We start from the raw sequence: 26,227 nt of genomic DNA, 5'->3' as shown, positions 1-26,227 counted from the left end.
ACATCTCAATTTTATGTGGCTTGAAACCTCCGACTCCTACTCCATGATATATATAGTCCTAGTGACACTCCACTATTTTTCTCCTTATCAGAGACCTTTTTGAAGTTTTATACAAATAAATGTAGGAACGTATAAAATGATAAAGGGGGTGAATATCGGTTGAACTTTTTCTTATGTTTTCTTTCATGTTTGTTCTTATCTATTCACCAGGTTAGTATACAACAAAATAAAAGAAATATACAAAAATATAAAAGAAAAGAACACACAGTGGATTTATTTTGTTCACACCTCCTAGAATGCTACTCAAAGACCTATACACCGAGACGTTTGTTCATTATTATTTTCTCCTTTCCAAATATTTGTTGGAGGCGGAGAAATCTCTTATAAAATTTTAAAATAAACACAAAATATATATTAAAATAAATAAAGAATGCAAAACCAACATGTCAATTCTATCTGAAAGCCTAGAATGTTGAGCACTTCTCCTAACACTTCCCTGATCATACGAGCAAACTTTTGAAAGCACTTTGATCATAGAATAGGAGAGAGTAAATTGATGATTTGAAAGAATTCCTCGCCCCCTCCCTATTATAGAGATCCATCGACTGCTTCCAATCAACCTAAAAATTCTTTTCGATCAACCGTACCTTGGTCAGACTTCATCCGAAGACTGCATCGTCCGACGTCAAAGTTATCAGCTTTTACGGTGGACCGAGACTTTTTATGGTCGACTGTAAATTTTAGATCACCCAAACAGGACTCGAACCCATGTCCGATTGCCTTGGATTAATCTGGTAACTTGGACCATTTTTCGGTCGACCGGACTGGCTGTCGGGTCGACCAAATCGATTTTGGTATGGTTCGTCCGTCTAATCTCGCTTCGGTCTTCGTTCATCTCCTGCTTCCTACAAATCATAAGACAACTAAACATATGCAAACAAACCTTAGTCTTCTTGACCTACTGGGCTTATAATTACTTACCTTGATTTTGTTGGTGTGTAATCAACCTTAGGTCAATGCTGACCAAGTTGGCCAAGCTCGGTTTGACTCGAGTTGAATTTTGATGTTTGATCAATATGTTGATAAGATGTCAAGTAAGTCTAGGTTGATTGAATACTTGATGGTGAAAAGTCCAAGTGGATCATGGAGGACCAGACACTTGGCACGAGATGGAAAGTCCAATATGAAAGGTGGTAAGAGGAAAGTCCAAGTGGGTCAAGGTTGACTGAACACTTGGTGAGCGAAAGTCCTTACAAGGTAAGGCAAATGGAGGAAAGTCCTTACGGGTGAGAAGATCGGACGTAAGGCAAAAGGGAATTCCGAGAGGGTCGAAGAGGCGAGCTCTTGGCACGAGAAATTCCTTACAAGGGTAAGGCAAATGGAGGAAAGTCCTTGCGGGTGAGAAGATCGAACGTAAAGTAAAAGGGAAGTCCAAGAGGGTCGAGAAGCGAGCTCTTGGCACGGGAAAGTCCTTATAAGGGTAAGGCAAATGGAGGAAAGTCCTTGCGGATGAGAAGACCGGACGTGAGGCAAAAGGGAAGTCCAAGAGGCAAGCTCTGGGTATGAGAAAGTCCTTATAGGGTAAGGCAAATGAAGATCAAGAAGGTCGACGATCAAACTCTTGATCAAGCGAGAAAATTAAGAACTCGGTAAGACTTTATTTTAGCCACTTAATCCTGATGTCAGTCAACTGGTTTTAAAATCCAGTTGACTGATTTTACACTTCAGTCGACTAAATTTATGCTTCAGTCGACTGGGTTTATACTTCAGTCGACTAGAGGCGAACAGAAGGTAAAATGACTCAACTGGATTTCACATCAATCGACTGAAATAAAATCAGTCGACTGAAATTTGAATTTCGATAAAAATCAGACGTGACTTCAGCAGTTCAGTGGTCGTTTTCTGGGTTTGACTAAATCAGTCGATTATCATGGTAAAACCAGTCGACTGATGACATAAAAACTGAACCTGTTTAAATGGTGAAGAGCTACTCGTGGAGGAACAACTCAACACTGTTTATGCTCCAAGTGCTTGTGCTCTAGTGATCAAGAAACCTGCTGATGTTCATCTACAAAGCTTGGACCAACCTCTTGAAGAAGAAGAAGCATTCTCATTACTTTTGTGTAACATCTTTACTCTTCTTCTTCCTTGTATTGCTTGGTTGTTTGTATATAACTTGCAATCTGTTGTAAGAAGGTTTCTCCGCCTTCGGAGTTTGTCCGAGAATGAGAAGATATAGTGGAAAAGTGAGCTGAGTGAAGATCCTTAGATTAGTCGCCTCAAGGAGGCGGATACCAAGTAAATCCTTCGCGTTAGCATTGTTGAGTTGAGAGGGTGTGTAGCGAGGATTCTTCATAGACAAATGTTCAAGCTTGTTCAAGTGAAGCTATTCAACCCCCCCCCCCCCCCCCCACCTTCTAGCTTACAAGGTCCTGACAGATTTGTCGAAACTTCATCATTATCTAACATTTGATCAATCTTGATTTGCGGGGATTTCATCGTTGTCTAGCATCATATCAACCTTGACATGTCATAACTTCCTCATTGTCTAGCATCTAGTCATCCTTAACTTGTCGGGACTTCATGCCTCATGTCAACTTCCTGTTGGACTTTGAATCGTCAAATGCTTTATCAACCGTAACCTACTTGAACTTTTCTTTTGTCAACTCTACCATCAAACATCCAATCAAGTTTGATTTACTTAACTCTTCGCTCTTAGTCAACAAATATATGAACCAAACATAGGAACTCAACTCAAGTCAAATCAAGCTCGGTTAATCTTGACTAAAGGTCAATTGTACTAATAATTTATTCACATAATCTAATTTCATAATATATGAGAGTATAATCCTTCTCCGTCGTGATCAACTACAGTTTCTCGATTTACCCTCGTCATGGAGTTGACTGTGTGGGGCCGTTGTGGTGGCAGATTCCACCTTTTGTAGAAAAAGAGAGAGTATAAGTAGAATAAAAATTAAATACATTAATGTCCACACTTTGTATAGGAGACTATCTTGGGCGTTTGATTTGAAAATTTTTTTCTATTTTTTATTTTTTTATTTCTATTTTTTATTTTCTGATCTAGTTTTTAGAAAACAGAAAATACGTTTGGTATAATATATTGTCTTCTCGTGTCTTTATCATTTATGAATTTATTTGCTCTTATCATGCCATGTTCTCAAGGGGAAGACGCTCTCATATTTTGTAAGTATTTTTGTTATCATTTTGTAACCTAATAGTCTTTCTTATCTCCTGAGGAGGCATTTGATTCCATTGAGCATTTAGTCTCATCTTAATAGGTAATTAGATAATCTAAACTACTAATTCCATGATACAAGAGTACATAACTACTAAGAATACTCTGAAGATCAACTTCATGATATTTAATTATCACACTAGCTTGTTATAAATTATAGTGTCTAATTAACCAACCTAATTTTCAAATTAAATTTTCTCATTGAGAAAAAGAGACTCTTGTCCGACTATACAACCTAATCTTCCGAAGTCACCACCATAGAAATCCAAGTTTCTAACAAGTGAATAATAGCTTTTGGTGAACAAAGACAACAACTTGGTACTCTAAAAACAAAGGAAATTAAACTCGCAATTTAACATAGATACATCAGTAATTCAATCTTTACAATGACTCATAAAATTAAAGGTGTCTTTTCAATGATGAAAGGGATTCCATTCCCCCGACATTGCCTTTAAGTTGATCATCATTATTGCCTCGCTCAAATACCACCTGTGTTCGCACTGAAATATCTCAACATGGAACATGCATGACCAGCTAGCAATGTTTGTACGTATATATATTCTTGAAAACTCTCACTAGCTCGATCGTATAATAATAAAAATAACACGTTATTGTATAACTTGTGGCATAGTTTGCAGAAAAGAAATGTCCATTTCAAACCACAATTCTGTTATATTAATCAATGTTTGAAAACATATTTGTACAGTTGAATTACGAGTGAAATATCATCATCAACTCAATTAAATTTAAAGTCTCAAACAAAACAAAACACTCTTATTCGAGCCACTAATTATCCTCACTGTTGATTTCAACGTGTCAAGGAGCATGATCGACTACTAGATCGCATGGGGCCTTCGATTAAAGACTTTGCAGTAGCTTACAACTCATTCCGCGTTCAAATCGCTCACCATGACGCAAATTAGATATATGTTGACTAATTAATAATTGTATCGACTGATTGATCGATTATTTCGTTAATTTATTCATAATGATTTATAAGCAGTTTGACTAAGATTGGAATAATCCAAATATTCTTCAAGAGATCGATCGAGTCCACGTTTCATCAATGTGTTAGTGACAAGTTGTCACTTGGACTCTTCTCTTCTCGCGTTATCAAGTGGACTCCATCCCATTCAACGTTTACTTTGACCATTTACTTGGGATGGCAACATTTTTAGATCATAATTATAGAACTCAGTCAAATTCTAAATGCCAATCGATGAAACGAAAAAGTCTAAACTGATTTGCCTAATTAATTTGTCGTCCATAAATTGACTTATTATTGACTAATTTGCCGTCAATAAATTGATTTTCGATTTAAATTTACTAGTGTGTTTACAATATATATGTAGTTTTGTTGGAAAATGTACTCGCGTGTTAGATTTCAAATGAAAATTTGTGAAATTTAAGGTGAAATTTGTGAAATAGAATGTGTTTTGACAAGAATAAATAAATAGAAAATTAATTACAAACACATTTTGATTATAAAAAAAATTAAGGGCTCCTTTTTTATTGAAATCGTCAAAAAAAATATCATTTTTCATTATCATCAAAAGCGCATCTCAATTTCAGCAAAAGGTGAAATTCGTCATCGAACGGTCCACTTCAATAAATCTGGCCCGTAATAACTGATTTAATCATGTGTCAAGGGCATCAAAAGTGCATCTCAAAAAATATTATTATATTGGATATTACTTATGATTGTTGCGACATTTAATAGTTAATTTTGATTAAATTATTCTAATTTAATCGAAATTATTATTCATAAAGTACTTTTATAAAATTTAAGCAGTCATATTTTATAATTATGTTTAATTTGATTAAAATTACTTAAATATTAATTAAAATCAAAATTATCTTGTAGCATCGGTGGGGAACTTTCATGGGACCCGATTTACCCTGTGATCGGTCTCTGCTCGGATAATTATGTTTAAGTCATTTTTTTATATTGTAGTAATTATACCTTATGGCTATAACAACAATAAAAATAAAATTATTTAAGGAAAAAATAAGATGGGATTTTCATTTGACAATAAATAAAAAAAGAATATCCTTTTAACAAGTTCAATAGAAAGGTCACCCTTTTAATTTTTGTCAAAAATAAATCATGGAAAAGTTCGATTTCATCCCAATAATTATATTTTCAAATAAAAATATCCTAAAATTTAAAGATTTAAGGATAAATTTAAATCCTCTAAAGTAAAATAAATTTATGAGCTCATTTTGATTAAAAAAAGAGATAAATTTAATTACAATATGATGATTAAGCATCATCTTGAAAAATATCACTTAATTAGTTATTTGCTCTTTTTTTATGAATTTATAGGAGCAATTTTGTGATTTTACAATATTGGAGGACTTTTAAAAAGAATAAATTTACGTGGTGGAATTGATTTTTTTTTAAAAATTAAACTAAAACCGAAGAGGCATTTGCCAAAACAAGAGGCAGCAGTTCCACCCGTGATCGACTTTGGCGGCTTTGGAATCTAAAAATAATCCGACCGGTTGTGACAGTTGGTCTAATATCTTTGTCTTTTACCCCCCTCAATTTAGATACTCTTTTATTTATTCAAAAATCAAGTTTACGGAAAGAAAATTTTCAATTTCGAGAAAAACTGAGATTAATGGAAGCCCAGGGGAAAATATAAATATTAAGATTAATGGAAGCATAGTTGGAAAAAAAATCAAATTATTGTATGAATTTATTTATTTTCTTAAAATAATTGAAAACGTAGGTGCGGAGTGGTTCTCACCGGGCAGCGGAAGAGCTGGAATGATAACGGAGTCGATGCGGTAAGGTGGCGGTCACGTGCGAGGACAGCGAAGCGACGCGGTCGACACCGGCGGATGCCCCTGGGCCCACCGGTTAGAGAGCAGGAGTTCTGGGTCCCGCCTCACTAAAGCCGTGTGGGACCGGCGCTGGTGGAACTCCACATCGACAGGTGGGGTAGGTCGATGGTCCAGTGACAATAACTCCCGCAAGGCGCAAGGGAACAGGACCTGGCGGGGTCCAATTGGAGTGGGCCCTCGTGGTCCCTCATAACTGCGGTTCGCAACCTGGAGGAAATCCATTTCGCCCACAGTTTGATCCGGTTTTGGGTTTCGATATATTTTATGCTGCTGCAAAGTTCTATCGAATTCTGAACCGGAAAAGACTCTTTTTTTTTTCCTATACCATCAAATTAGATGGAATATTTGTCCAAATGGTCAAAATCTAATATCCAGTCCAGAATGGGTAATAAACAGGATGAAATATGGGTCCGTTTTGGTCAATTGCAGAGTGCAAATTTATTTATTTTTGTGCTATAAATAACGAAACGTGGGTGGGCCCCGCGACTCCATGATACCCGTACAACTGGGACTACGGACATTGATCGCGGAGCGCCTCTCTCTTCCAAGTCACGGTCTAGGAATCTGCAGCCGTTAAGATGGGATCTAATGGCTGATGTGGGCGACGCGTGGATGTATTGTTTCTGAGAAGAACTGGTTGCTGATTTGCGTGTTGAAGGGAATGGCTCACTCTTGCTTAGTGTACCTCTCGGGTACTCCTCGCTTTTCCTTGTTTTGTTTTGGTCAAAAAAAAAAAAAAGGTATCCACTTTTTCTCTTTCATTTTTTTTTCCAATTAAAATTGGAGAAGGAAGTTATATAAATAGCGGAGAGAAGGAATCCCATCTGCCCTCGTGCTCTGTTCGTCCTCTTCTTTCGTTTCGGTCGTCGAACCCTAAACACTCTCCGATCTCGATCACCGGGAAGGCGATGATGCCGATGCGGCTCATCCGGCGGCTGTCCCGGGTGGCGGATTCGTCGTCGCAGCGCGCCTCGCCGCCTGCGGCGAAGGGGCGGCAGAAGCTGCGGACGGTGCCCCAGGGACACGTGCCGATGTGCGTCGGCGAGGAGATGGAGCGATTCGCTGTCCCCGCTGAGGTTCTCGGCCGGCCGGCCTTCCTTGAGCTCCTCCGCCGCTCCGCCCAGGAGTACGGCTACGAGCAGCGCGGCGTGCTCCGGATCCCCTGCCCCGTGCCGCTCTTCCGCCGGCTCCTCGTCCTCTCGTCCTCCTCCGCCACTGCGGACGAACTCGCTCTGGACGAGCTCCTCCGATCGCTACCGGAAGACCTCCCGTCGTCTTCCCCGGCCGGCCTGAGCCTCGACTAGGGTTTCGGCGCCTCTTAATCAGGGCTCTTTTCCTGTGTTCGCTCCCGTGTACATATGCTATCCTGCGCCTTAATTGGGCGACGAAGGGCTGTTTAGGGAATTAATATTTTTCCGTTGCGCATTAAATTTTTTTTCCCTCTTTGAAAGGAGGAAGGAATAAAGCTTGATGCGGCAATGAATAGTACACATGCTTAAAGAAACTGTTTTTAGCGTGAGATTGATTGATATTATATTAATTGTTAATTAAGTGCGACTTAATAAAGGAGTTTTTTTTTTCTTTGTCCTGTGAGGAGTCAATTTCAAGTGGATTATGGGGAGTTAGCAGATCTAATTGCACTGTCTTTTTCTGCAAAAAAAAAAAAAAAAAAATTTGTCGAACTCCCGCAGCTGAAGAGCACGTGTTCTCCTTCCAGTCCAGGATGTTAAATTAATTGGTGTCCACTTTCACAACTGTGTATATCATAATCAGCCCATTTCTCCTTCCAGGATGTAATTAATGGTGTCCACGAACTGTGTGTGAATCAGCCCATTTAACTGTCAGGCCGTATACGACATACTTAATCACGATATTCGAGGCCCGTTGCATTAGAAATCCATAAAAACAAATAATATTAATATATACAATCAATAAGTAGAATAAATCAGAACTATAAAATATATATATAATAATAATAATAATAATAATAAAAAAATAGAGGAATTAATAAGACGACTGGAAAATATGAGTTATAGGAAGGTAACTTGTTTGAACAAAAGATAAAAGAGTGAGATTGGGGATCTTGATAAAAAAAACTGGATTTTATTTTATTTTTACGTTAATTTAATAATTTTGAAATAAAGTTTTATAAAAAAATACTATCAAATTAGCCTTTTTATTTAAAATATGAATATTATGATTTTTTTTAAAGAAAAAATGTTCATCAAAATTATTCCTTATAGTTCCACGGTGGATTTTAATTCAACACGAGGATTGTGCCTAACATGACTTCACATAGATTGAGCCCGTATTACTAGCTCAATACATGTCCCACTCAATCTTAGAAATTGATCTCAACAACTTCGCCTAATTTATTTTGAAGGTATACGATCGTCCTCCCCCTAATTCGACTATCAATAAATTTGAAATACAATATATGCACACTCACAAGTTAATCTTCAAGATATATTCATCCATTTATAATTACCACCTATCTCCTGCATGGATGATCAACATATTGTTTTTCAACAACAATCACATATAAATTAAGATGTTTTTAAACAAGAAGAAATCTGTTTTTAACAACAAATTAAAGTAGTTGGGAAAACCCACCCTCCTTCCATGCTATTATACAACTCAATTCTCAATGCATTGGTTTAAAAAAAACAGAACTCTTTAAATAATTTACATAATATTAAATTGTTGCAAGAATAATCAATAATAGATAGTCATTTTGTGATATAAAAGTGTAGAGCTTATTATTGATGTTTAAGAATTTTTAAAATTTAAGTCTACAAATTAAAGAAAAGTTGCCTAAATGCTGAATTAGTTGATGGAGGGCATGGATCAGTTGATAGGAGCCACCGGAAGGCATATTTTATTATTAAATATTTAAAATATGATAATCTCTCGTGGAAACCTACTCCGCCCCTGGCATGGATCTAACCATATTCTTAATGTGATATTCATGTATTGATTAGAATCACATAGTTTCGAAGTTTTTTTAGCTGTGGATTGATCTTCTTAAATTCATGTGTTCGAGTTTTTAAATGGTTTTTAATTGGAAATTAAACATTAACTAATGAAATTTTGATATCTAAATTCTAAATTGGAATTTTTTTTTACCAGTTACACGCATTCGATTTTTTAAATATTTTATGCCATTTTTCTTTGAAAAAATTAAGATTAATTTTGGGGAAAATATAAATTTTAAAATAATTATTCAAATATTTTAAAACACAAGATCAAAATAAACATTTGACGATTAGGCTACAATGAATCCTATGGACACTCTCATCTGATCTCAAACTCTCTAGACAACATGAATTCAAATCTTACTTAGAGCATATTACATCTGAGGAGTTTGACGTTGGACCACTGTCAGAATCCATCTGATCGGTGACAAATTTTTAACATAGGACCACTGTATAGTAAAAATTGAATAACTTAATTACCAAAAAAAAAAGACGAACGAATGATTGTGAGTCACATTTTGATTTACTATCCAACCATAAGTCATCCATTTAACTGCTGACCACGTGGATTTATATATATTGAATATAGATGTGATATTAATTAAAAATTATTTTTTAAAATAATTGGAAATTTTGAAATCTTTGTATTCAGCCTAATTTAGAGATGAAGGAATCAAATATGTCAAATTGGGCTAGCTCCATTTTGATCGACAGCCTGAATCCTGGTTCAATTTGTACCCATACAATTAATTGGGCCTCAAATAAAACTGAGCCCAAAATTAATGGCCCACATTAACCACTACTGATATGGATCCGACCAATTAGGGATTGGGCACCCTGAAACTTTATTTCATTATAATCAATTATCCATTGAGAACAAATTTAGTATTTTACTTATTTATATTTCTCAATAAAAAAATTATGTATCAGAAAAAAAAACTTAAACACTACTAAATTTCATTTATTATTTATGAATAAATCTTTGAATAATTTATTAATATATCTAAATTTTAATTATAAATAGAAAATTATAGTGATCTATAAATTTTTAGAATCTTAATTGTCGAGCTGAACACTTTATCTAAAATATAAGAATTGGTAAGCTTTTTAATAAATTTAAAAAAATAATAAATAAATTTGAAGACATCATATTCACATCATAAAACTACCAAGCTCCCACTCGTCGTTCAATGATGCCTGAATCGAACAACTCTCGGATAGCATGAGTTTGCAATTTGAAATACATGAATAAACAACAATTAATAATTTTGCAATTCCTGGACAAGAATAAAGGATTTATTCGTCTAGTTTCTTATTTATTTATACAAGTAATTAGAAAATAAAATAAACAAGTAGAAAGTGAGCGATACAAGTGAAAAATACACATCAAAAGAGAGTACAAGTGAGCGATACAAGTGGTTCCATAAAATATTTAACAAAGAGAGGAAAATAAAAGAAGAAAAATCGCCACTTTTTTCAGAACGAACGAAAACTCCGAATTATGAAGCACGCAAAGTAAACGGAGTACTCTGGATTAATGGCGCATTGTCTAGAAGCCGGCGTCGTCGAAGCCTGCGTCGTATCCCGCGTCGTATGCCGATGCGTCCGATATCATATCACCGATGAGGAGGCCGCCGAGGGCGCCGCCTAGAAGACCCGCGCCCAGTCCGACCCCGAATTTGCTCTTCTTTGGCGGTGCGGCAGCCCCGTAACCGTACTGCGGCGGAGGCGGGTATCCGTACCCCGCCGGAGGAGGTGCGTAGCCATACTGGTGCGGAGGCGGATACCCATATCCCGGTAGAGGAGGGGCGTAGCCGTAATGCGGCGGAACACCGTAGGGTGGGTATGCTCCTGGTGGACCCGGCGGTGGATGGGCGGAGGCAGGTGCTGAATAGGGGTAAGCGGTGCCGCTGCTGCCCGGCGCAGGGTAAGCGGTGACGGGCTCGCCGACCTTGGAGTCCTTCCCTAACGGAGGGTATGCAGCGGCGCTGGTCCCCAGGGCTGGGTACGCTGTGGCCGGCGGATCTACAGGCTTGTGATCTGTCCCGGGCACGGGGTAGCCAGCAGGCGGAGGCGGCGCAGCGGCGGGGTACTCGACGGGATTCGGCGGGGCGATCGCATAGTTAGGGGCGACGGAAGGTTCAAGAAACCTGTAGGAGAGGTTAAGAACGCCCTTGGGTTTACCAGAGTTAGCCTTCCGGACTTGGTAGCTGACGTACTGGGGCAATGCCGTGTTCCCTTCACCGAGGAGCTCCTTGATGGGGATATGTACCTCGCCGATGTCCCGATCACCGAGGGCGCGCTCAGATCTGAGGACGACGTGGACGACGAGGCCGGCGGCCGAGACCGGGTCGACGGGGACGAAGAAGCGGAGGGTGGCGTTCCACGAGGGGTTCTTGCCGCCGTCCTTGTCGGTGGGAGTGCGCTGGGCGGATCGGGGGTCGCCGGCGAGGGATACGACGGCGTAGACGTCCATCTTACTGAAAACGTTGACATGGTCGAGGTCCTTGGCAGAGACCAGAGCCACCTCGAGAGTCCGGTACCCCGCCATGATCGACCGATCGCCGCTCAGATTTTCTTCGCCCCTTCTTCCAAATTCTACAGCCCGATCGATCGATTCGATCGAGATCGGAGAAGAAGGGAAGGCTGTGGGCGAAGGAAATTAGGCGGACCTGAGGCGGATGGAGGGCAAGAAGGAAAACACGATAGATAAAAAAACGGCGGAAGCCAGGCCGATATTTCCGTTACAAATGGGCATTTAAACCGACAGATCCCTCGACCACTAATTTCTACCTGACCACGTGGCGTTCTCTCAACCTCTGATCCATAGGAACCCACCTTGATCAATGTTTATTGTTTTTTTTTAAATTTTCTAATAATTATATCTTAAAATTAAATCGAATTGGATTTCATTTTTTCCCTTTTTAGTTTAATTTAATTTTATTTGTATAATTGCATAAGCTGATAATAAAGATTGTGAAAAGTGGGAAACCGAACTCCCGAAAGCCCTACGGTGACGAGAGGTTTTATTGATCGGCGGCTCTCGCAATCCAACTGCAAGCAGCCTTCTCTAATGCTCCTCCTCCGTCTCCGCAGCTCCAACCTCCTTCCACCTCTCCTCCGCCGCCACTCCGAAACCCTAATCCTTAACCCTCGCCGCCTCTGCACCTCCTCCTCGGAGTCGCAATCCCAAATTCCCGCGTCGGAAGCGGGCCAGTGGACGGACGAGATCCTATACTTGGACGAGTCCGGTGGCGTCATCGCCTCCGGCCGCGGCCTTCGCCCCACCGAGCCGGGACGCGACGCCCACGTCCTCGATGGCAGCCTCCTCCGCCCCATCCCCCGCTCCTCCGCCGCCGCCAGGGTCGTCGAGCTCGCTCGCCGATGGCGCTGGGGCCCGGACCTCGACTCCAGCCTCGACCGGCTCCCCTTCTCCCCCGACCCATCCATCCTCTCCGTAGCCCTCGCGGCCTTGCCCGCTGCCGACCCCGAACCGGCGATATCCCTCTTCCGCTGGGCCCGACGCCAATCCTGGTTCGTCCCTTCGGACGCCATCTATGTCCTCCTCCTCGATCGTCTCTTTGCTGCCGCCGACTTCGACGCCATTCAATCCCTCTTCGAAGACATCATCAAAGCCGCCGCTTTTCCCGACGCTGAGCCATCTTCAGCTACTTTCTCATCTTCCCTCAACCTCGCCGTACAATATCTCTGCAAATCTTCCAAACTCGACCTCGCCTTTTCCTTCTTCAAGAAATTGCGAGATGCCGGATTCAGAGGAATCAACGCCCAGACCTACAATTCCCTCATGACTCTCTTCTTAAGCAAAGGCTTGCCCTATAAGGCCTTCGAGATCTACGAGTCCATGGAGGGTAGCCATTGCTTTGTTGATGCCCCTACCTATGATCTGATGCTCCCCGCCCTTGCTAAATCCGGTCGGCTCGATGCTGCACTCCGCCTATTCGAGGAAATGAAGACAAAGCAAGGCACTGAACGACCGGCATTGCCAATATATGCTGCGCTGGTGGATTGTTTAGGTAAGGCAGGAAGGCTTGAGGCGGCAGTAGGGCTTTACCAGGAGATGCAGTCAGTCGGGTACAGGCCATCTGTCACAATGTACGTGTCCATAATCGAATCATTGGTGAAGGCGGGGAAGCTCGATGCTGGCTTCAAGCTTTGGCTGGAGATGAAAGGCTATGGCTTTCGTCCAAATTTTGGTCTTTATACTATGATGGTTGAAGCTCATGCAAGGTCTGGACGGCTTGATGCGGCAATATCCATCTTTGCCGATATGGAGAAGTCTGGTTTCCTCCCAACTCCATCCACCTATGCCTGCCTTATCGAGATGCACTCTGCTGCTGGACATGTGGATCATGCAATGAGGCTCTACAATTCAATGACCAATGCAGGACTACGACCGGGATTGAGCACCTTTACATCCTTACTGAGTATTCTAGCCAACAAGAAACTCTTGGATTTGGCTGCAAAGGTTCTTCTTGAGATGAAAGCTGTTGGTTTTGCAGTGGATGTCAATGCAAGTGACGTGCTAATGATATACATCAAGAGTGGCTCAACTGATCTGGCATTGAAATGGCTTCGATTCATGGGTTCAGCTGGAATCAGAACTAATAATTTTATCATAAGGCAGCTTTTTGAGTCATGCATGAAGGCCAGGCTCTATGATTCTGCACAGCCATTGCTGGATACCTATGTGGGATCAGCCGCAAAGGTGGATTTGATACTCTACACTTCGGTTCTTGCTCATTTGGTGCGATGTCAGGAGGAGAAGAATGAACGGGCTATAATGGAGATCATGGCTGTTACAAAGCACAAGGCTCATGAATTCTTGTGTGAGCTATTCACTGGACCAGAGCAGAGGAAGAAGCCTGTGCTATCATTCGTTCGGGAGTTCTTTCAAGGCATCGATTATGAAGCAGAAGAGAGTGCAGCAAAATATTTTGTGAATGTGCTTTTGAACTATTTGGTACTAATGGGGCAGATGAACAGAGCAAGATGCGTTTGGAAGGTGGCTTATGAGAACAAGTTGTTCCCCAAGGCAATTGTCTTTGATCAGCATATTGCATGGTCTTTGGATGTCCGGAACTTGTCTGTTGGGGCAGCATTGGTGGCAACGGTGCATACCTTGCATAGGTTCAGGAAGAGGATGCTATACTACGGTGTGGTTCCACGGCGCATCAAGTTGGTGACAGGGCCAACACTGAAGATGGTAGTGGCTCAGATGCTTCACTCAGTTGAGTCACCATTTGAGATTAGCAAAGTTGTGCTGAGAGCTCCAGGAGACTCAGTCCTAGAATGGTTCAAGAAGCCTATTGTCCAACAGTTTTTATTGAATGAAATACCATCGAAAGCAGATGTTTTGATGCATAAGCTCAATGTATTGTTCCCAAGCTCTGCTCCAGAAGTCCGGTCGTTTTCCTCTCTGAAACAAGTTTCTACGATGACAAGATAATGAACTGAATGTAAGTTATACTTAATTTGGATGATGATTGACCATATGCTGCATTGGAAGTGAAGGAAGGACTTGTGTATTATTTATGATCTCTGTATGGCATTCATTTTGCATATGGCGGTATATCTTTGCGTAACCATAATGAGGAGATATAGATTATCCTGACATGGTTTTCTTACAATGAAATGAATACTAAAAACACTAGGAATAAAACCTTCCTAATCAGAAATCTTGTTGCTATAAAGTATAGGATGGATCACTTATTGTTGAGCAACTGAATGAAATTGAGAATATCACTAATCCACTCTCTCTTATGTCAACGATTCTTGATGATGAGTTGCAAACTTTGTTTCTTCTCAGTTCATTGCCTAGCAGTCAGGAAATTTCAGTAAGCTCTTGATAATCCTAAAGCAGATGAAAAGGTTACAATGGAACAAGTCAGGTGCAGTTTACTGAATGAAAAGTTGAGAAGAAAGAACGTAGATATATGCCTTGCTCAGAGGTACTTTGTCACAGAGCACAGAGGGGCAAGAGTAGATTCAAGTTCAGACTTTTTTTTGTTATTAAAGATGTCTTGCATAGAAAATCTCATATTTTGGATCGTATATTTCCTATGTGATGGTGTTACTGATGGGAACTTTTAGAGGTGCTCTCTACTTTATTACTTTTGTAGATGATCATTCCAAAAAAAAATTTGGCATACCCATTGAAAATAAAAATTCAGGTGGTTGATAACTTGATTGCTTCCAAGAATTTCATGGTATGGTTGAACGTGAGACTGGGAAGTGGCTCAAGTGAGCAATAAGATCAAACAATGCAAGTGTATATAGGTCCGTTTCATTAGATGCATTGTTTAACAAGACAGTTAACTTGAGTGAGCAGAGAATACAGATTTAATAGATACTGGTGTGCGCATTGCACAAGGTTCAGGTTGATATTTAGCAAGGAGAGGAGAGCAACCTCCTATGCCTTCATCAGTTGATACTCAGTTTAGGAGATCTTCTAGGAAAGCTCAGTCTTCCACCAGGTGCACCAAAGTGAGGCAAGTATACAATAGAGATACTATAAAGCCTAAGAAAGTGAAAGAGATTAATTATGCGAGAAGAGATAAATTCCTTGCATAAAAACCACATTTTTTATTTCGTAGATTTACCAACAGATCGAAAAACAAAGTATAAATGGGTTTTTCATGTGGACGAGTGATGAGAATAGGTTGCAACTGAATACAAGGTATGGTTGGTTGTAAAAGGTTTTGCCCAGAAATTAAGTATCGACTTTGAAAATAATTTTTAACCTATCTTAATTATGCCTCTTGTTCTGAGTGCTTTGAGACCAGCAGCTAGTTTGGACTTGAATATATGGAAGAACACTTGCAGATTGATAGAGATTGTATGGGCTTGAACAAGTTCCTCGTCGATGATAAAGTTTATTTATGCTAGATAATGGATACAAAGGAACAACCACAAATCACCGTGTATGCATTAGATGGTTCAATTGGAATTAAATCATGCTTTTACTTTATATTGATAATATGTTCATCATGGGACTTTATATAGATGATATGTTCATCATGGGCAAGGATGTGTCTTATTAACCGTTTTAGAAGGCATTAGGTTGCCCAGAATATAGTTGACTTGGTTACTTGAAACAAAATTATTGAAATGAACAAGATCAAATTTTGATAAAGCTTAAACAAGGACCAACTATAACTTTTCGATTTACCTCTTCACAAATAATCATAAAATCGATCGTGTAAAACTGCTGATGACGAATTTCACCTTTGATGGAAGAAGGCATTAGGAATTCTTTTGAGATGAAGGCTTTGGAAGAGGCAAAACAAACGGTGGGCATTCAAATTTCTTATGATATAAGAGCTAAGAAGTTACCCTTATCACGAGAGAAGTATATCCAAAAAGTTCCTACATGTATCAAATACTTAATTCTTTTTTGAGCTTTGGAGGTGGCCCTAACCTATAGTATTGAGAAGATATGCAAAAATGCAAAAACTGGCCACGAATACAGACATCAGGAGGTAGCATGTTACTGAATTCTGCAGAGGTATCATATTTTTGACAACTCAAGTAGCAAAAGTGTTCTCTTTCAACTACAGAAGCTGAGTGTGTTGCAATGGCATTACAAACATTTGCCAAGCGATGAAATGAATCAAGAATTTTTTGCAAGGATTGGATTTTAAGCAAGACAATAACATTGTGTCCTAAGCCATCCATCCAAGTAAAAAAAATCAAAACTTATCAGTTTCATACAACCTGAGGTTTATTGAAATTGAGGTTCTTCCTATGTTGTTTGTGCATGTCCTGACAACATTTCAGTCGACAAATTGTGAGCTGAGTTGGTTATCACGGGTGGCCAGCTTAGGTTCTTGCGTGTAGACCACGAGTTGGCGTTGCTACAAGATGCTCTACTCATCCTTGCATATTCTCCATGGTGTACTCTGCCATGCCAACCGCAAGCTCATATAAATACCCTGCTCATAGAATTTTACCTCACTTATCAATGAAATTGATACTTACATAGCTAATAATTGAATTGTTATGTAAGCTTTAACCCGTACTTGATGCAGAGGTTTAAATTAAGATATAAACATTTTTTTGACATCCAACCAAAAGTAAACTATCTCAATTAGTAATAGATGAAAAAAATATATAGGATGGAAAGAAAAACATAAAATGGGATTGTTGGTGCAATCATGCCCCAAGCATGTGATATTACATGAGTTTAAATGTTTGAATCATATTTAAGTTAGGCACTTATTGTGATCTACTATGGTCTGTCAAGCATGTAGATGCAGGTAGCTTGACAAGTACATCAGACAAGAAAGTCCTTAGCAGAGGTGAAATCCCAGCAAGACAGAAAGGTCAAATGCTAGGCAAGAAAGTCCAAGAAGGTTCTTGGCAAAGGTGAAGTCTCAGTAGGCCAAGAGGGTCAAATATTAGGCATGGAAAGTCAACGGTTATGTGAAAAAATGTGGAGAACAAACTACTCGTGAAAGAGCTCTTAATTGCGATCCAAGCAAACAACACTTAACCTTCATCACATAAGTAGAGAGACTTTCACAACTACATTTGTAACTTTGTTGTGTTTTCTTTTGTCTTTGCACTATTCAATTGTACATTTGTAAACAAGATGAGATCGAAAGTTGTAAGAGGTTTCTTTACCTTTGATGGTGTTGAAAAGGAGAAAAGTAGAGACCTTCAGAGTGATCAACAAACGGAACATACGTTGTCATGTAGCAACCTTGACGGTTGTGAATCATGTCTCTCTTTCCTGCTCATTTTGTCTCTATATTTGTTGTTGCAATTTTTTGCTGCACACTAATATTTTATAGAGAAATCTACGTGACAATAAAAAACAACAATCGACTATTCAACCCCCCCCCCCCCCCCCCCCCCCCCCATGATATGATCCTACAAGTGTGTCGATCAAAATCATCATATTAAACGAGTGTAAGGCTTAGACTCTGAAATTTCACAAGTCATAGTAAAAATACAAGGGATGTGTTTAACATAAGGGTAAACACCATGATCAACTGATCAAGTAGTTGGAATAAAAGCATCACTGAATCTTACCGGTTATATAATGCACAAAAACAACCATCATTCCCTCATGCATTTCGCTTTCGAGCTACTCTGACTTGGAGAATGAGATGCACCTCTTTTTTAAATATTGATCTCAACTCTTCATTGGCTTCAATGCCAATTCTCCTGTTCCCATGAGAAAAAAAGTAAGCATATAACAAGTTTGTTTGTTGCAGCAATAACTTGATGGGAGATTTCATCGAAATCAGAAAAATCAAAAATTAAAAGAATACCAAAAGAAAGTTGATGATCCAATTTCAAAAATTGTCAAACTAATTACACTCCACCTAAACAATCGGTAAGGCAAAATGGAGAGTGGTCAGTTAAAGAATACCCGATTTTAGAGCCATTTTTTCCAACAATGATTTGGCGGTGGCTTTGTTTTGGTGTAATAAAGTGTTGCTCTATCCTGAGAGAGCCATCTCTCAGTTCCTTCCAATCCATTAGCCGGTGTTCAATAACATAGGGAATTTCCTGAAATAAAAGGTATCTTAGCAACTCACTAGCAAGAAAATTTGCACCTTCACAATACATTTCAAGGATACCTGATGAATATAATTTAGCATCTTTTCTCGTACAACTTCTAATGATATGGTTTTCATCATTTCTTCAGTCATAGCTGTGGGTTCTTCGTCCCAAGGCCTATTAACTGCCTGCATATGACAGTAATGAGAATTCTCAGATAATTCCACAAGTTTAGTTAACCATCTGATAAAAATCAAGTGGCAATTTTAACTTAAACTTTGAAAAAAAAGAAATGTTAGTATGCCACCTGGTGTGGGAAACAAGTTGTAATATTCAACAAAATTTTGAAATCTTCCCACATTAATGAAACATATCTCTAAGTCCTTCAGAACCACATACAAAAGCTTTTTCCAAATACCAGGAATCCTTATATCCTGCATTGCTTAACATAATGATCATCATAACCCTTTTTCAGCCCCTGTCAAAGAACTTATATATCAGTCCATTGGCAACCTAAATTACTCAGTGGTTCCTACAGATATTCCTCAGTAGTTCAATATTCTCAAATCACCTTGTTGTTTAGAACCACAAGTGAAAGCCTTTTTACAAATTCCAGGATACAATCATACATTATTTGACATGCTGATCACCATAACACTTTTTCAACCCGTATCACAAAAATTATCAGTTCATTGGGAACCTAAATTACTCAGTGGTTCCAACAGATTCCTCAACAATTCAATTATTCTCAAGTCACCTTAATATTATTTTAGTTTCAAGAGCAAGCAACAGACCATCCTTCCAACTCCTTTTTTTTTCTGCATAGTGACAAGGCATGTTTTCACTCTAATTGCTCCATTCTCAAGTTTCTAAAATTGGAAAACCTAGCAATTGTATACACAAAATGCAACCAATCACTCAAACCCCAAAAGATACAGTTAGAAATGCAATTTAAGACAACTTCAACCCTTCCAGATAGTATAGTTTTGTCTGGTAATATAAATAAAATAGGAAAGTAACTCAGATCACATGATAAATTACTTCACTAGAAAGCTTAGAAATATAGAATACCTGATCCATCAGATATTGGACAAGGTCTTTGACTCCAGAACCACTTAATCCAGATATCATAAAATACCTGAAAGAAATGAAATATATCAAGTGAAAAAATAGAACAATTTCCTTGAACATCCAACCCAATGAGAATTGACAACTGCCTTTCATATCCAGGAAGATCTTCAAATTCTTTTGCAACTTTCAACAAATTTTTTTTGTCTTCTACAAGATCAACTTTGTTCATGCATAACACCCGCTTTTGTGTTGACTGAGCCTGTTGTCCTAGGCGTTTAATCAAATTTATCACTCTATTGTCAGGCCTGCATTTACACACAAATAGAAGAAAAGTTCATCACAAGCTGAATATCAATTCATTCCAACCAGGGAATAATTTTATGTAAAAATCCAATAAGACATATACGCATTCATAAATCCATAAATAAGTTACCAAGAAGTTGAAGCTTTTCATAATTTGACAAAAAGAATATCTAGGCCATATCTTTTCTATGAAATATCAAACATGGTTGGCTAGGTAACCTTTTTCTCAGCAAGCAAATAAGACAAGAAATATTACCATTGATGACCAATTAGGTGTACAGTGATGTGCTAAGAGAGAGAAAGGAGGCCTAAATAATCTTCATTAGAATCAATTAAAAGATGGAATGTCATTGATTTAGATATAGCCAACCCAAATGATAGCACATTCCTTCCTTTTGTTATGTATTTTACTCTTGTGAAAGGACATTTACTCATTCACAAGAAATCACACCCAAAAAAACACTTGATTTGTTAGTATGATAACTTACACTGTCAGATGCCGATGTACATCAAACAACACAATAAGAAGGTCATATAGATCAATGGAACTCCAAGCACTTTCCACGCGAACCTTGACATCTGACCTGTAGGGGTATCCATGATGCCCTATCATGAGACCTGGAGTATCAAACAAACACTGTGGAGATGTTTGTTAGTACTATGGGTTCAGATATTAATATAATTCCCATAGTAATCAAATAGTTTTCAAGCTTGCTTCATGGATTGAGAGAGATACTTCCAGTTCTATCTACCGAAAGATGATTAGATGAAATTCCAAATATAACATCAAAAAATATTCAAAATTTGAAACAGTCAGTGAAACACAATCTTGAATGCATTTTTTTCCATTTGTTACCTGACATTCTTGACAGAAGCAGCAGCAACAAAGTGCTTGAAATGTGAGAATAATTAAAAAACGACTTCTTTGTCAATATATTACAACAGGTATTTGTTAAACTTCTATTGGTAATATCTAAAATCTTGCATAATGAATATATATGCTGCCCATTTCATAAATTAATAGGGATATCAAAGTTAAACCAACCAATTTCTCTAGGGTCAAATAGAAATAACCAATTGTTCATTAATCTGTACCACGATGCTCAATGCAAAGTACTTTCAATACCTGATTTTAAAATTTTCCCTATATTACTTTATTATTCTTATGATATATGTTCTACATTGATCACTTAAGCACAGCACATCAAACCTTTTACACATTCCTTGGTAGTTGTTAAACTTTTTATTCTATCCAAAATAGAATTGGGAGGTGTTTAACAGCATTATTGGAAGGGATCCTAGTCACTCCTGTCCCGACGGAAAATTGTCTCATATCATTAAGTGTTGGGGTATCTCATGGTCAATTTCTATCCACTGATCTCCAAAGCATTAATTGTTACAAAAGAGCTACATGGAGAGGAAATATTACATTTTGAGGATGTTCAAGGAAATAGATCCAGTGGATTCAGTGGTAATGATCTAACTACATTGATCTTGGAGTCAATGGACTAATCTTGCAATATTACAAGCCAAAAACATGGTCTTTACACAAGCTGGCTGGCATTGACAAATCAAATCAGAAAACATTACATGGGAATCATATGAAAGTCATAATTTGAATCCATGCATAGAATTTTGGTTTGTCAACAACCAATTTGATTTCAGCCTGTCATTTATCCAATCAACAGAAAATGAAGTCATTCACCTGTGACAAAATGCCTTCCAGAACATATTAATTGCTATAGTTAATAATAATTTTTTTTCCTTATTTAATTTCCATTACATAGAAATATTATTGTAAGCATAAACATTCTCATAATCAAGCGCGCCCATCCAGTATCCACTTCAAAAGCTCCTAGACCATTTATACACTCCAATTCTAGATGCAAAAAGTATAAAATATGCACCCACTAGCATATTGGTGGAAAACTTAGCTAACCGTGCTTGCTCCAAAAGCTCACCACTAACACCTGGTGTAGTGAGTTTCATATATGGCTAGCTCCAAGATCATTTCATTCAGTTGTGATGATATAAATGAGATAAGACGAGCTTGGATTTGCATTATTATTTATCAGCAAAGGCACCGTCCAATAGTGTTTGTTAGTACATTCATGTGAGAAATGATCTATTAACTTGTCATGTCCAACCATTGACCCAAAATGCTTAAACTCTAGAAAATGGTAGTTTGTCAACCCCTTGCCATGTTGAACTAAATTAGGGTTCACATTATTGTTACAACAATAAGATAGACCAATTCATCAACAAGGAAAACAATACAGATAATAATATGATAAAATTCGACATAGACAAATAAGAATATTATTTGACATTCTAGCTACTAGACGAGTGAGAAAAGATGATACATACTATTTGGGTATTTCCTTTTGTCATCACTCCCAAAATTTCATGAGTAGTTGTGTTGGTCTTCCGTGAGACAGCAGCAACCTTTGTTCCAACCTAAATCAAAAAAGAAAAAAATTGAAAAGGGCGATAATAATGGCACTAAATATTCCTGACAACAAAGAACAATAAGCCAACCAAATAAATAGTTAGCTACTAGAGCATGCAATAGATATAAAGTCCATGCTCTTAGCTGAAGCTATTTTACAATTCAGTGATGATAACAGGCAGCAATAATAATTCTCCATCCCCCATGCTTGTAGCCATAGTTAACAATTTTCTTCCCATCCCTTCCCTATGCACATGACTAGGAAGCTTGGAGAATAAAAAGATTAAATAATAATAGGTCTCACAAATGCAGATTTTATATGCATTTATGTAAAGTATGACAAAATGATGCAGGCATAAAATCCTTACTCTAATTCCAACACCCTGTTTGTGGGTTTTATTTTTCAAACCTCTACCTCAACATGGCACCAAGTAGGCCACAACAGGTGAATCGTTGAAGTTTTCTATTCGGGCAAATTAAATCACCATTCAACTAGAACTCTAGTTAGTTGTTTAAGATATTAAAGAGTGAGTACAAATTACAAATTCAGAACTGAATTAGGATCACTAACCAACAACACCATGCTAATGTTTAACAAAGAGATATCCTTTGCAAATACAGAAGGGCAATTGGAAGAGGAGTAATGCAGGAACATCAACCTATCATGATAAACACAATTACAGAATTTGGATGGGAAGGAATGAAAGTAACACAAATGTAAAACCAAATGGAAACACACAAAATAGGGTACGTGAAATGCTTCAGTATGTAATTGAAAAATCACACTCTATCAATTAGTATAACAGACAGCATAGAAAAGTCAGCGACACAATAATGCAGACAAATGATTAAAGCTTATAAGATGAAAAGGCAACTAAAATCAACCATAAACATATAAGATGAAAAGGCAACTAAAATCAACCATAAACAATAGCATCAGAAAACTAAAACAACTAATAGAATACGTGGAACTTTTCTGCAAAATCAAATAAAACAAGCATAACGAGTTCTAATTAAGAAACTCTTAGACGCAGTTTAAAGTTACTATATGATTTAGTGAACGAGAAGGTGATATACGAACATCATAAGTCCTAATGAGATTATCGCTAGAAGTGGGAAATAAGTGGATGTATGAGAATAAGGCTGCTAAGATAGATTTCACTTACAAGAGTTGGATCTGTTTTGCTTGAAGAATAATTAAATCGTAACACAATAAATAATCTTGTACCAAATTAAGTCAGAGAACAGGAAACTAAACAAAGGATCGGAAAAGAAATCCATGCTTACCATAAAGTTCGTCAAGCTAGACTTTCCGGCATTGGGTGCCCCAATGACCCCTACCGAGAGTGACCGCTGATCTTCCTCCTTCACCACCATGTTCTCCTCCTCGACATCATCAGGCGGCTCCAGCGCCGCCTCGAGAAGAGCCCTAGCGAGCCTGGTGGCTCTCTCCGTCTTCTCGTCCTCCTCGACGACATCTGGCTGGATCAGGCTCCGAGAGGCCTCACTCTTCTGAAACAGAGCTGCGTCGGCCTTTGCACGGTAGGCCTCGTCCCAGATCGGCCGGAGGGGAGCGGAGGGAGTGGAACTGAAAAGGGAGAATTCGGAACTGTCGAAATCGGCAGAAGGTCGCTCGGCATCGGAGTCAGTGTCGGCAGGGGATTGGGATTGCGTGCCAGAGGCAAATAATCGAGAGAGGGAGGATCGGGCGAGATGAGGGGTTAGAATCTGAAAGAGAGGAGGAGGGGGAGAAACAGAAGAGGATAGAACCCTAGAAATGGTTCTCAAACCTTTCATCTCTCTCGCTCGCGCCACCACCAGGAGCAGTCCAGACGCTAGTGACAAGGGAGAGGACTGCGAGAAGGTTTTCGTCGGGGTTTTAGGGCGTGCTTCTTATACCGGTAAAATAAAAGGTTCTATTTCATTTGCGCCCTTCAACTTTTAGTCCTTTTTTTATTATAATTAAAAATAACATATTATTGTTCAACTTATAGGTCAAATTATACTACTATAATATTATTTAAATTGAAATAATTTTAATCATTATTTAACTAATTTTAATTAATATTAAAATAATTTTTACTATAATTATTTAATAATTATAAATGTGTTAAAACAATTTTGAACCAAAGTCATTATAATAATTCTAAATAAGAAAAAATTTACTTTGACTCTCTATATTTTTTGTAAAATAAGGGCTCCTTGATGGTAATAAAAATTAAAAGGATACTTTTGAAATTTTACTTTAGGGTTTAGGGTTTAGGATTTAGGATTTAGGGTTTAAGATTTAAGGTTTAAGGTTTAGGGTTTAGGGTTTAGAGTTTAGGGGTTTAGCGATCGACCGTTGATTTTAAAATTGAACAGGTGATTTCTATCACAAATTTATGACAGAAATCTATTGCGACAAGGAGCCCAACTGTTATAATAATTCTAAATAAGAAAAATTTTACGCTTTCTATATTTTTTAAAATAAGGGCTCTACGATGGTAATAAAAATAAAAGGATACTTTTTAAATTTTAATCATTGTTTAGTTAGTTAAATTGTGGTGAATAAGAGAATGAGAAATCAAAAGATTTATAGAACTCAATGGTCATTCTAATCCACTGATTTATTCAAAGAACTCTAAAGATCTTAAGTTCCAACTGATCTATGCGTATATATAGTTTCTTGGGAGAAGAGAGAAGCCTGTCTTCTCTTAATCAACCATGTGGATGATGCTGATTCGACACTTGGGTCCACTCCAGCATTGGTCATTTCAGCAATTACCTAAAAGAATAGAATTAATGTGAAGTGAGAGTAGTTGTTGAAATTTGTATGAATAGTAGTGAGTAGATCCTGATACATCAACAGCTAGTTTCACAAACCTCTTGAACAAGCCTGTCATAATATTCTTTTGGGATTCACAAACTCATTGACTCCAAACTTCTTGACTGATCAGAAAAAAAAAGAATCCATCAGTGCAGTGCGTAGTCAGATCAGTCGCACTGAAGCAGCGATTACTGTTTTGATAAAGATTTAAGATGGGGATGAACAAATTCAACAGTCGCTTCAAATCTCTTGCGGTTGACATCAACCCCATTCAGCAGCTTAACGTTAGAAAGATACATAAGCATTTGTCAAATTTTTGTTGGAAAATTAGTTTTGATAATCAATCAATTAAATAGGGATAGGACAACATGAGTAAATCATCCTAAATTAAATTTTCAAGTAAATAAAAATTAATATATAATGAAGAATTTATCCGGTATGATCGAATAAAAATTTTGATTCGCATATGAATTTGGTTCATGAATGAAATTACATCAATGCTAACTCAAATATGCATGAATATCAATTCACGTGGAATTATTAAGAGGTGTAAAATTGAAATTAATTTCATTAATTTATTAAAAGATTATTCGATGATTATAATATTAATTAATTAATATTTATAATAGAATGATTAATTAAAACTATAATATTAATTTAATTAATTAATATTATAAAATAATCAATTTAATTAATGATAATCAATTATATTTAAGTGAAATGACACATTCTATATATTTTCATCTATTGAAAGAAATCCTTCTAATTCTTTATCCCTATAAACGAAACTTCATTAATTTCTTTCACTTAATTAAATTATTATTGTGAAATATTCTCAACTCTCTTTCTCTCTCTTCTCTTAAGGGTTTCAAGACTTCGAAAGTTTTTTTTCCGATTTACCTCCTCACAAATGGTCGGGGGGCTGATCGTATGGGGCCGCTAAGGTGGCGAATTCCACAAGAAGAGGAAAAGACTTCGAAAGTTTG

At 37.9% G+C, this 26,227-nt stretch overlaps 4 protein-coding genes across 5 annotated transcripts; 2 read left to right on the top strand and 2 right to left on the bottom strand.

The window, feature by feature from the left end:
- The first annotated feature begins 6,951 nt into the window (after window positions 1–6,951).
- LOC141832443 (auxin-responsive protein SAUR71-like) lies at window positions 6,952–7,748 on the top strand. The gene has a single exon (XM_074719949.1). The coding sequence runs from the start codon at window positions 7,015–7,017 to the stop codon at window positions 7,408–7,410; it is 396 nt and encodes a 131-aa protein (XP_074576050.1). The 5' UTR covers window positions 6,952–7,014; the 3' UTR covers window positions 7,411–7,748.
- A 2,661-nt stretch (window positions 7,749–10,409) lies between these two features.
- On the bottom strand, window positions 10,410–11,832 carry LOC141832432 (protein SRC2 homolog). The gene has a single exon (XM_074719938.1). The coding sequence runs from the start codon at window positions 11,630–11,632 to the stop codon at window positions 10,631–10,633; it is 1,002 nt and encodes a 333-aa protein (XP_074576039.1). The 5' UTR covers window positions 11,633–11,832; the 3' UTR covers window positions 10,410–10,630.
- A 322-nt stretch (window positions 11,833–12,154) lies between these two features.
- On the top strand, window positions 12,155–14,975 carry LOC141832421 (pentatricopeptide repeat-containing protein At1g79490, mitochondrial-like). The gene has a single exon (XM_074719928.1). It carries the CDS (start codon window positions 12,155–12,157, stop codon window positions 14,546–14,548), a length of 2,394 nt encoding a protein of 797 aa, XP_074576029.1. The 3' UTR covers window positions 14,549–14,975.
- Window positions 14,976–16,644: 1,669 nt separating this feature from the next.
- On the bottom strand, window positions 16,645–24,265 carry LOC141844140 (GTP-binding protein ERG). 2 transcript variants are annotated; one of them, XM_074732161.1, is made up of 9 exons: window positions 23,720–24,265; window positions 22,351–22,440; window positions 20,472–20,620; window positions 19,827–19,985; window positions 19,681–19,747; window positions 18,690–18,797; window positions 18,479–18,618; window positions 18,136–18,270; window positions 16,645–17,033 (listed from the first exon to the last, which is right to left on the bottom strand). In XM_074732161.1, the coding sequence occupies exons 1-8, from the start codon at window positions 24,227–24,229 to the stop codon at window positions 18,171–18,173; spliced, it is 1,323 nt and encodes a 440-aa protein (XP_074588262.1). In that variant the 5' UTR covers window positions 24,230–24,265; the 3' UTR covers window positions 16,645–17,033; window positions 18,136–18,170. The 2 variants fall into 2 exon arrangements, with proteins under 2 accessions (XP_074588262.1, XP_074588268.1); XM_074732167.1 differs by having other exon boundaries at window positions 16,645–17,000.
- Window positions 24,266–26,227: the final 1,962 nt, after the last annotated feature.

The sequence above is a fragment of the Curcuma longa genome, chromosome 1, assembly GCF_044706935.1.
Source record: "Curcuma longa cultivar G26 ecotype Majalengka, Jawa Barat chromosome 1, ITB_CL_G26_1.1, whole genome shotgun sequence".
Taxonomy (NCBI): Eukaryota; Viridiplantae; Streptophyta; class Magnoliopsida; order Zingiberales; family Zingiberaceae; genus Curcuma; species Curcuma longa.
This window is presented reverse-complemented; position numbering and strand designations above follow the sequence as displayed.